The 12,021-nt window shown below is 44.5% G+C and overlaps 1 protein-coding gene across 20 annotated transcripts in view; it reads right to left on the minus strand.

Moving 5' to 3' along the window:
• The window catches only part of CD44 (CD44 molecule (Indian blood group)), a 91,662-nt gene that overhangs the window by 54,730 nt on the left and 24,911 nt on the right, over nucleotides 1-12,021 (minus strand). For all 20 annotated transcript variants that reach the window (XM_037838855.1, XM_037838854.1, XM_037838859.1 and 17 more), the window contains exon 2: nucleotides 2,871-3,036. In XM_037838855.1, coding sequence (XP_037694783.1) covers nucleotides 2,871-3,036 — 166 coding nt within the window. The remainder of the gene's footprint in view (nucleotides 1-2,870; nucleotides 3,037-12,021) is intronic.

Consider the following 12,021-nt stretch of genomic DNA (forward strand, 5'->3'; position numbering starts at 1 on the left):
AAAATGGGAGTTACAGGGATTAAGTAGAGAGCAATGCTCTCAACCCAAAAGTTTTCCAGAAGCAGCACAGTCCCTCAATCAAGAAGTTTCTAGGGGCCTTTTCAGATACTAAGGCAGTACCCAACCTCTTTGCATTAGCATCATGGAAGCTAAATATTCACTTATTACACAATTTCTCCAGAATATAAAATGCCTCAAGAAATGAGATGTGGCTGAGAAAGTGCCATCTGCAAGGGGAGGAGTGGCAGCAGGGAGAGGGCAGAGAGGGAGAAACTAAATCCAGCAAGGTTTTGAAAATGCAACACTGGCTAAAATACACGGCATAAATCCTTTTAATCTTTCCTGCCAGGGGCAACAGCACAGAGTGCAGCATCCCGCAAGTCCCAGGGAAATGTCTGTGAATTTGAAGTTTCTACGCACACAGAACTCATTATGTCTATGTTGCAATTGTAGTTTGCATGACTAATTCCTCATCTGAATGGACAGACTGGTTTCCCTGAAATCGCCTGAGCTTGGGGGGTGGGGGTGCTCAATTAAATGTTAATAAGTTTCCATATATATAAGAATTATTACTAATCAGGGTGGGGCAGACCAGAGAAGGAAGCTGCTAAGGTTTTATCCCAGCCTGTGACTCTGTCATCTGTCCTAGGGTAGCCATCTGATTCATAGCTACCTGAGTGAAATTATGGAAATGAGTTTTGCAACACTTATACCAGTATGGGTGGAACAACAGATTTCTTTGGCACCGTTTCTTTTTAAAATAAATAATTCTTGTTGAGTCTACTCCCCCCCCACACCACATCATATCGACAAGTATAGATAAGACTGACATTCTAGAATCTAATAAATTCCCTTTTACGTTACTTCTGAATTTTCACCTTTTCATGTCAACTGGAAGTTTTATGTGTCGCACTGTAAATGAGTTGGGGAGACTAAAATTTATACGTGTGTATACGGAGTAATTTACTATTCACAGGGAGGAAAGAACACTCAGCAAATCCATGAGGCATACTTCCATTTTGCTTTTGCTCTCAGTTCTTCAGGAGGGCTTGATCATGAAAATCTAGGTCTGGGCTCAGATGCAGCGGGACAGGATTCTTGGCTCGTCCAGGTGCAAGCAGCGTGGCCCAGGGCAAACTGCAGAACTCTCTAAGGCTTCAGTTTCTTCATCCATAGAATGGGGTAATAATATCTACCCATGGTGTAGTTTGAGGATCTAGTGAGGGGATACGGTTAAGTGGACAACAGGGTTCCCAGCACATAAGCCCCTCATGTTTGGCCAGTGGTAGGAGTGGGAACTTTCCCGGGTCCTCAGCACATGAACACATTTCTGTATTTTGCAAGAATGCTTTGTTTGTGTTTCACAATCCAACATCAGCTTATGAAATCCACTTTTTTAAGGCTAGTAGCCTAGTCAGGGCCACTTTCAAACAATTAGCCTTGGGAATAGAATAAATGGATTTGCCTACAGCCCAGGCTCAGTAGCTACTACCAGAGCTATCTCTCTTTCTCCACCCCTTGCAGATACCCCAAAAACCTAGTGCTGAACCATTATAGAAGTCTATAGGTACCTGCTCTCTTTGTCTTAGAGCAGTGTTGTCGAATAGCACTTCCTGGGATGATGGACATGTCCTACAATCTGCACTGTCCAATGACTGTCCAATGCAGGGGCACTAGCTATGTGAGGCTAATCGAATGCTTCAAATGTAGCTAGTGCTGCTGAATAACTGAATTTTTAATTTTATTTAATTTAAGTTAGTTGAAATGTAAATAGCCACATGTGGCTAGTGGCTACTGTTTTGGACAGTAAGTACCATTTGAGAGTAAAGGCTCTCCTTTTCTCTTCCAGCCAAAGAATCTCAGCCACCGCTCATAATGTGGATGTATTCTGTAACCAAGAATGGGTGGTAGAAATGTTTAACTTACATTTACTGGCTTCCATAAAGAGTTCCGCAGCTTGACTTTTAAAGAGCAGTCTGGGGGTGGGGGAGGGGCGGGGGTGTGCATTGCAGAGGAAAGGGAACCACGTTACCTAATTACATTGCAAAAAAAAACAAAAAAAAAAATCACAGAGGGGGCAGCTGTAGGCTGAGGTGGAAACTTTAGAGCAGTTGTTGAGATAACCCAGACCTCTTCTAGTGGAAACAAAACAAACCAAAACACTTCACCATGGTCATCACTACTGTTCGTTCTTAACAAGCACTTGGCCACCAAACCATAGGAAATTAAAAAAAAAAAAATAAAGCCATTGAATGTCGTGCCTATCCTGCAGCAAAATGGCTTGAGAGGGCTCTGTGCAGAGCTGTGACACCTGACAGATGGCATCAAGAGGACCTTTGTGGGTTCCTCACATCTCTTTGCAATCACTTCTTATAAAATATCTTAACTTTCAAGCCATTTTCTTTACTTTCTCATGCATCACAGAAAAAGCAACTAAATGACAATACAAAAGAGAGTTTGAAAACTGCTTTGAGCCAAGTCTGTACGGCCAACACGCCACCAGCGGCATATTTATTTTAAACACTGTTATTTGGTTTACATTTTCCTGTGGTTTCGACAATGAGATTGCAGGCTTCTTCAAAGCCCGGAAAGAGTGCTGTGAAAGCACTTTAGGCAAGAGGATTCTAAAAGATTACCCTCAATGGCCTCCTCTGGTCGCCCCATCTATGATTCACAAAGGTGTCTTCAGCTGACTCTAAATTCCAGTTGTCATACAGGTTCCAGTTTGACTTGGCCAAATTAATAGGTGGGGCCGGCTCTTCAGGCAGTAATCCATCCAGCTACCAGGGAGGAGCCTTCCCAGTGCTAAGCCCCACCCCCTGGGCCCGGGAGGCCTGCATGACCCAGTGGGTGGGCTGCTGGCCCATTACCTGCAGGTCTCAAACCCGATGCTCAGGGCATGCTTCATCTGCGCCATCGTGGGCAGGGTGCTGTTGAAAGCCTTGCAGAGGTCTGCAGCCTCCGTCCGTGAGATGCTGTAGCGACCATTTTTCTCCACGTGGAACACACCTGCATATCGGCAGGTTATATTCAAATCTATGGGATGAAACAGAAGTGTTAGATTCTTTTGCAAAAACACTTTGAGAAGCCTAAGAAGTTCGTTTTAGGGTAGTCTTGTTAAAGAAAACAAATAAACTTCTCTACAGGCCAGAGCCTTCACAATTTCTCCAGCCTTCCCAAACACCATTACATTAAGCTCAAATCTGAGATCAGGCAAGATGAAGTGGCATCACTCTTGACAGTCTCTCCATCAGCTGCTCCACAGCAAATTTTTAAAACATATGATTTATTTTTTGTTAGTAAAGTAATACAAAGTCATGGAAAATTTACGAAATGCAGGAAACTAATGAGGGAAAAGCAAGTCCACTACTTCAAAAATCATAATAAATATTTTTATCTTCTACTAGCTCATTTTCTGGGCATATATGTCTACATTTTGCATAGCTGAAATGGTACTGAATATACAGATTTATTTGGGGGGGGTTCCATGTAATCTTATATTATGAGCATTTTCTCACAATCAGGTGCTTTCACACCCTTGCTTATAACTTCCAATGGCTTGTGTTTGCACCCAGAATAAATTCCTTGTCATGGTTAATAAGACCGACAGGATTCCACGCTAACTGGACTGTAAGTAGCTTGCTCTGCTCCGGGCACAAAGCTTTCTTTCAGTTCCTTTGGACTCTGATCACCTTCCTGTCTTAGAACATTTAAATCTGCCTTCCCCTGTGTTTGGAATGTTCCATTCTCAGATTGTCATATGGGTGATTCATTTTTGTCACTGGCATTTCAGCTCCATATCACCTCCCCTTTCTTTGAGTCTTTCCCTGAACACCCTGATCCAACCCCCACTTCTCCCTCACTTCACCCTGCTTTGTGTCTTCACAGCACCTTGCTTACTTATGCATTTGATTCTTATCTGTTTCCCCTTTCTGTGATATAAGCTCCAAGAAAGCAAGGGCCTTGGACTTGTTTACAGCCATATCTCTAACACCTTCAACAGTGCCTGGCCTAGAGTACATGCTCAACAAATATTTGTCGAATGAATAAATGACTCACAGAAATCCCTCAGAAACACACTTTCAATATATGGACATATCTAAGACCTGTCATTTGCTACCAACAGTTTATTACAATGAAAATAGAAGTCTGTCTAATTGCTATTACTGGTTAAAGAATTATTCAATATAGGACTTTTGCAATATTGATCTGAAATTTCAAGAGAGAACTGAAAATTATTCTGCTTATACCTGATCCTGTGTAACAATCTCAAAAGACCTCAAGGTTCTTAATTGAAAGCTCATTACTTTTCTGGGATTACATTAACCCCGGTTTGCACTTGAGTAAACTCCAACACAAAAAGGTTAAGCCATCGAAACTGTTCTGGTGAGTTTCCTGGAGCCTCAGAGACAGCCCTTTTCTAAGGAAGGACATGCTGTGTGTTAGTTTAAAGACCAGGTCTGGATTCAGACAGAACTGGCTTTAACCCAGACTCCATCTCTCTCTTGGGCAAGTAGAAGCAGGAAGATTCTGCTTATTTGCCAGTGAGGAAATGGAGGCTCAGAGAAGTGGCTTGCCCAAGTGAGAATTTCTGACCAGAGCCTGAAGCCTCCTTGAATCCCAGTTGCTCTGTTCAGTGTCCTTTTGCATTTCTGTGCGGACAGCAATGGTGGCGGTGTGTGTGTGTGTGTGTGTGTGTGTGTGTGTGTGTGTGTGTGATCCCTACAGTGTCCCCAGTACCCAGCACCTTCGGGGTTCTGTGCTGTGTCATCGGCACAAGAACCCTGAGAAGTGAGGTTTTTGGACATACACACACATTGTTTATAGATGAAGAAACGGAAACTCAAAAATTAAACAGCTTTTCAAAGTCATCCAGCTACAAGCAGCAGAGTTGGAATTCCATCTCAGGTCTGCGATACTTCAAAGCCCAGTCTCTAAACCACTTTGCCATGTGCCCAAGGATCCTTTCCTATCATTAGAGCCAGTGAACAAAGAGAGGAACTACACCTAAACAATTGTGAAATAATGACAAAGATAGAGCCATTATTATAGAATTATACAGACAGCAACTGCTTTCCCCTCCCAGAGCAGGAAGCAGGTTCCAATCACCAGCAAACAGTGATCTGACAAATGCAAAGTGAGAGGAGAGGAGAACTGTTAAAAATCTATACTATCTTATTTGATTCTAAAAACAGTAAAAGAAGAAACAAGAAATGGGGCTTAAAAAGAAATCAGCCACTATCGATTGTTTTTCTTTCGTTTTGTTTGTGGGTGTTTAAAAAATGTCAGAACTAGGTGATGCGGAGTACAGGTGCTTTCGTGTGGTTAAATCCTTCTCAGTTGTAACAGTGTCCTCGTTAGCAACTCATGCAACACTTGGCTAATGAGGCAATGGGAGCACAGAGGAGGGAAACGCCCAAGTCCCTTTTGAAATACTATTTGTTTGTGCTGACATTTTCAGGTTTGGCCTTGGTTGACCAATCTTGGCAAAGGAAAACTGTCACTCTGGGTGACATCCTTCCAGTGGCTTTTCTTGTTCAGCATACAAAAGAAAAACAAAGCCTCCAAATCAGCTGCTTGGAAGGTGAGGCTGGGAGGAGACTTCAGCCAGGTGCCAGGAAGACAATCCGCTTTTCAGCTCCTGGTCCAGGCGGCTGCTGTCACTTTCAGGTTAAAAATAAAGGTGAGGCAAGGACAGTGGTTTGGAGCTGAATGGCAGTTTCTCCCTTATTAAAATCAATTCAAACTTGCCACCTGGCAAACAGAATATGCAAATGCAAACAGAATCAATTCAGTCTGTGACTTTTGAATAAAATCCCTTGAGTTTCACATGCATCATTCAAGGTAACTTTTAAGACAATAAATGCATGTATCATGTGAGTGTGTATATGTGTGTGAGTGCATGAGAGCATGTGCATGTGTGTGCCAGCCAAGCAAGGATGAAATACATAAACTCAACCTTCCATCTTCCTAGACTGCGAGGCTGAACAGGGTCTGACACAGTGGGTGTACGGCGAAGTGCTGCCAAATGAATGAACAAATTCTATTCAAATTGAATATTCCACAGTTTACATTTATCTTTATCTCACATGCACAAAAAAAGGTCGAACTCCAAACTGTGATGGCATTTAGTCATTTAGGAATGCAAAGACGGTGCCAAAAGCTGCATTTCAGGTCAACTGCCCTGATGCTCACTGTTCCTCTCCTCTGGGTTCTTCTTTCTTAAAAGGGACCGAGCCTTCAGGGCTGTGTTACATCTAAGACCTAATGATTTGTGAAGATGTTCCAATAAGCTACCTTAACAGTTCTGGGAACACAAATCAGTACCCAAAAAGGTATTCATAACACGAGCAACAGTAACTGTAGCTAATATTTATTGTGCATTTATTATGTTTATGCCAGGCACCCTTCAAAGTGCATTCATTTCTTAAAGCATTTTACCTTCAATACAATCCTGTGAGGTAGGTAATATCATTAACCACTCATTTCCCAGATACAGAAACTGAGGCATGGAAAGGGCAAGAAACATGCCCAGGTACACAGAGGTAATAACAGTGGGTCCAGGATTCAAGCCCAGCCAGTCTTGGTGCCAAGGACCCACCGGCTTACCCACTAGGCGACGATTCCTAAAACCAACATAAATAACTTTATAACTTTTCCACCTCTCCAGTGTACAGCTGAGGATGTTCTCAAGGTCTAAGTCAAATTAAAGTAAGGTTGAGGTATGAGTAGCCATAGACCACAAACAATCGCTGAACAGAGCACAGCGTCCCTGACGATGCATGAGCCTTGCTTCGAGCTCCTGCTGTGAGGCGGGACTCCTGAGACGTATGTGCGCCCCTCCTGAGAAACAGAAACCTCTGTGATTCCAGACAGGCTGTGACTCAAGAGGCTAATTTTAAATGGCCGATTGCATCTCTCAAACAAGTCTTTCCAACTGGATATAAATCAAGAACGTTTTCCGTTGAGCTCTCTGATCTCCAATAAATCTCGTGAATCACGTAATGAAGAAAACCAGCCCAAGTCCCTCCCGCCTGAAAGGGCAGGAACACAACCTTAACCGTCCAAGGCTGCACATAGACCTTCAGGGAGGAGCCCCTCTGGAGAGGGAAGGAGGCCCCAGGACAAGCGGCCCTCGGGCCGTTAGAGGCTCAGTATCATCAGGGCGTGGGCAGGGCAGAGGCTCACGGGGTGGGGCAGGCAGGGAGACTGCTCACGTCCTCAGGAAGTCGAGAAAAAGGAGGTCTCCAGTGGAGTTCCTTTTTCTGATAGGCCTGGTCTCTGCCTCCAGCCTCAAATGGAGGTTTGTAGTTGAGCCTCGTTTGGAGCTGTATCCCATGTGAAGACAGTCAGAAAATGTTCTACAATCACACTGTGCCCAAAGAGAGGAGACTCTCAGGTCTCCAAACCGAACTTCTCCAAGTGGTCCAAAAGGAATTAATTTATTTTCTAACACGAGCTACCCACACATGCCTGGTCCCCCTTCATCATCACCTCAAAGAGGGATAAGGCAGAATCAGATGTTTCTACCGATTTGGTCCCCGAGTATATGATGCATATGGGGAAGCTGCTTGCACTTGAAAATGGGGAAAAAGGCCAACTCCTGCGACTCAATGACTTGCCTAATACCCATGGCTGGTTCACCATAGGCCATGAAAACAAGAGCAAGTGTTTACTGAGTGCCTACTCAGGGCTATACAAGTTCTCAATGTTTTGTACCTAATAGTTCACTTATTTCTCACAACAATCCTATGTGACAGTCACTTTAATTATCCTCATTTCATAAGGAGGTAACTGATTCATCCAGAAGATGTATGTGACTTGAGCTAGTAAGTGGTAGACCCAGGTTTCAGACAGTCACTTGGCTTTGTTAAGTTGTACCTTATGCAGAGGACAGATGCTAAACCTGTAGGAAACCTACTTACTCTCCATGCAGTTTTTAAAGTGTGAAGAGATGAGCATTAAAAGAGAGATCTGGGAGGGAAATTTGAGTTTATTGAATGTTTTTTAAAGATCAGAGGTTCCTCGATTCTAGAACGTGACACTTAAAAGGGCAGAGCCCTTTGCCCCAAGGGTTTGGTATGTCCTCAGTGGAAAAAAAGCCTCACTAATGGAAATTCCAACTTCTCTCCAGGGAGAAGCTTCTGAAGTCTTCACTGTTCAGTGTTGATAAGAGAGTCCAACTCTAGCTGCAGCCCTCAGGCTCTCTTCTGCCCTTTATAGCCTGAGTGTTTGGCAGGTAAGACAGGGCTGATGAAGAGAGGACCGTGGGGCTCAGGGTTGGCCCAAAGCCAGGAACCAAACCACGGGCTATCCTCGTGACATCTCAAGATGACTGCAGCCCAACCCAAATCTCCGGACAGACTGACTTACGCTGCCAGGCAGATCTAGCTAGAGCACGATGCTCAGGCTGACCTCAAGAGACTCAGTCAAGCTCCTGGGACTTGGTCACACACAAACCTCTTGGGCAATGGCAGCCGAAAGCATTGATGAGCTCTCCGAATTTTTCATTTTTATAGTGTTTATCACTAAAAAGCCAGGATTCTATTTAGGTTCTCCGATAAGCTGAGCTCATTTCCCAAAATGATGATTATGCAACTGACTAACTAACTGAGCTGATTCTGATCAGAAGTATGGAGTTGGAAAAGGCCAATTTTTTTTTTAATTGCTAATAAGATCATCCACATTGAAATCCAGGAAGAGAGAACTTCCAACCAAATTCTCTTGTGACACAAGAGGAAACAAAATCGAGAATGACTGAGAATGGTCCCCAGCCAGTTATGAGAAAAGCAGAACCTCAGGGGTTCATAATTGTCAAATTTCTGACTCCCGGTCCAGAGCTCTTGCTCCAGAACTGTCTTTTATAACAGATCTGAGCAAGCTGTTCCCAATAAAGCTGCAATCCACTGTCTTAACAAGTACATGGAAAAGTCATTCTGTTTTTCATTTGTTGGATGTCTTCAAAGTCCAGAAGTTTCCATTTGGGAATCTTCCTAGCTATTATAGCCCCTGCTGCCACCCAGGCCCACCAGGCCAGAAGGCTGGCAGCCTTCCTACTGCCCCCACAACCCCCACCCCTATCCCCTGACACCCATGTGATGGGCTTCTGGTGAAAAGCTATATTGTTCAGCATCTATTTCTAAATGAGGCCAAAATCACACTCAGGAGGCTGAATTGCCTTTGGCTGCCCAGTGCAGACCATGAGTCTTGAGTGACTCAGTCTCTCCTGGAATTGCCCCGGAGAAGGGTGAGGGTTTAATGAGCAGAGAAGAGTCATACGCAATCAGACCCAGAGAATTTCCTTCAGAATGTCTCCTGGGTTTCTTTCAACTGAGCTGTTCTTCTCTTGGCACTTAGAAAGGAAGTGCGCCCCAACTTCTTGGCAGTTGGCCGTACCCCTGACCTCTCAGCCTCTTGTCCACAGAGCCCAGAGCCTGTCCTGGCAGTCAACAGCAAACCAATGTTGGAACCCATCACATCCACTCAGTGGGAGGAGAACCCAAAGGGATATGTCTTCCACTACCCTGGCCCTCAATCAAGGCTTCCAAACACACACTGGGAAGCTCTTGGGTTGTTTCACAGAGTCTGATGAGACATCTCTGCTCCTCGTGCTATGATGGGAACTGGAGGGGAGAGGTGGGGCTGCAGGAGGTCTGTTTAGGTCCTCACTTCTGATCCCATCTGGCCAAAGGGGAGCATGCACCCCAGCACCACTGCTTCATTGCACAGGAATTTTCTGAAGCAAAGTGGTCTTGGTAAACAAGTCTCCAGAATGACAGCTGCAGGGAGAGAAACCGACTGCATTGTGTACCTTCTGCGTGTTGCCTGTTGCCGTGGCAATCAGGAAATGCTCAGCTCTGGCCTCTCAACCTTTGTTTTCTTCATTTCTGGATTGTATCGATTGAGCCAAGTGGCTAAGCACAAACCCAGGAGGTGATAAATGAAAACAAAAAGCATCTTGAGACCAAGATGGAGTTTTTCTTATTGCAGGTAGAACAAAAGAGGTTGCCCCTTTTTTGGCTTATTTGTTTTGTAATTACTTTTTTTATTCCCCTGGGGTGATCACAATTACAGCCACACCATCTAATTCATATACTGCTATTGCACAGGTCTGAGCCTGGGGAACTGGTTAACTTTCGTTAAGGGAAGTAAGTACCTGGTGAGAGTTGAGGTCGGCTGGGGATCTGTCCCTCACAGGCAATATTTGCATTTTGGGAGTGGTTAGTGGGTCTCTGGCATGCTGATGAGTCAGGGGCCCCCTTCTGGGAGGAGGAGTTGCTGGTTCTAGCCTAAATCCTGTTAATTATAAGCAGTGTGATCTTCACCAACTCACTCTAGCTCCCGGTCACACCTAACCTTCCTACCTCCCAGGATGAAATAAGGAGTTAGGAAATCCTTGGAGCTTGTGGGATAAAAAAGGAGATGTAGGATATACACACCTGGGATAGTATTAACATTTCAGAAAACTTCTTTAAAATGCCATATTAATTAAGACACATTTGGACTCCACCCTCTACAGAGTAGAATGGTTCCAAGTACAAGCAGGCTTTGGTAATCTTGCCCTGTAGGAAGTTTTTCACCAATTATGGAGCACTTTCACACTTTCACATCCAAAAGCAGCCCTGTGAGGGGCTCTAGGTCGGTACTATTGACCCATTTTATGGATGAAGAAGCTGAGGGTACAAGACTAAGAGACCCTTTTGAAGTCTTACAGAATAAACAGATTTATTCTATTTCCCTCATTACCCTATGGTGCTGCCTTTTCCATCTTGGGGTGTCAACAGGCAAAGAGGGGCAGTGGCAGAGCTCAGATAGAAGAGTGAGAGTTTTCAGACATTTCTCCTCCCTCCCCAGCCCTGCCAGTGATGTCTTAGGCAGAACCCCGATATTTCAGATGCATAACTGCAGAGCTGCCTTCGTGGGAGCAGGAGTGGGGGGGGGGGGGCAGATCCCAGAGACTCGCTCCACTAGCTGCTCATTCACACCCAGCCCCACCACAATCTGACTTCCTTCATGTTGCCCTAGGAGGATCAGTGGAACATTCTGAAAACCACTGCTGGAAATGCCAGTCATGGCAATGGTAACTACCACTTCATAAATGCCTGCAATGTGCCAGGTGCACCAAAGCATTTGGAGCGCTTGGAGGGATAGTTATCCTGCCTGACAGCTGTGGAAACAGAGGTCCTGAGAGTTAAGTAATTAGCAGGGTCCTGCAGCTCAGAGATTGCAACCCAAATGAAATGCATCACATGAAACTGCTTTATAAGTGATATAGACTTAGTTTTTCACTTTTGTATTAATTTTTCTCATTACCAAGACTACAAACACCTTGCTTACTTAACGTTTTCCATAAAAATTGTCCCTAGTTCATTCTATAGAAAGGAGGTAGCAAAGACACAATTTCCAAGATTTATAGAATCAGAAACTAAGGTAAGCTTGTCCTTGAAGACAGCACTACCCAGATGGAGGGGAGCAAGAGGCCACCACTGATTCCTGCAGAAGCCAACTTCAACACAAGTTTGAGTTCATTTCCTCTTGCTTGTCTCTTTTAGCATCTTCACAAGAGAGAAAAGAAAGATTCTGGAGTTTATGGAGCTCCTACTCCTCACTGGACACTGGTCTAGGTACTTAATGGATGTTATGCCACGTAATCCCCAGAGCAGCTTTGAGAGGTCAAATTATCATCCCCATTTCACAGATGAAATGAGTGAGGCTCAGGGCACAACTGGGCCAAAGCGAGGGATCAAAACCTGGAATGACTGTCTCTGACATGAGCCAGCCAAGACTCAGTTTACCAAAGCCACACTTTTCTCCTTGGGGAATGCAGCTTCTCAGACTAGGGGACTGAAATGCAGGTGCACCATGGAGTAAAAGGGTGTGATGGGATGCTCAAGCTCCTACAGCTCCCATATCTGAGCCCCCTGGCTGGGCTTCCTTCCCAGCAATATTGGCGCTAATATGGCACTTGCTACCTGCTGGGTTCAGGGCTGTGTTCTTCACACAGATTATCTCATTTAACCC

The sequence above is a fragment of the Choloepus didactylus genome, chromosome 6 (assembly GCF_015220235.1).
Source record: "Choloepus didactylus isolate mChoDid1 chromosome 6, mChoDid1.pri, whole genome shotgun sequence".
Classification (NCBI taxonomy): domain Eukaryota; kingdom Metazoa; phylum Chordata; class Mammalia; order Pilosa; family Megalonychidae; genus Choloepus; species Choloepus didactylus.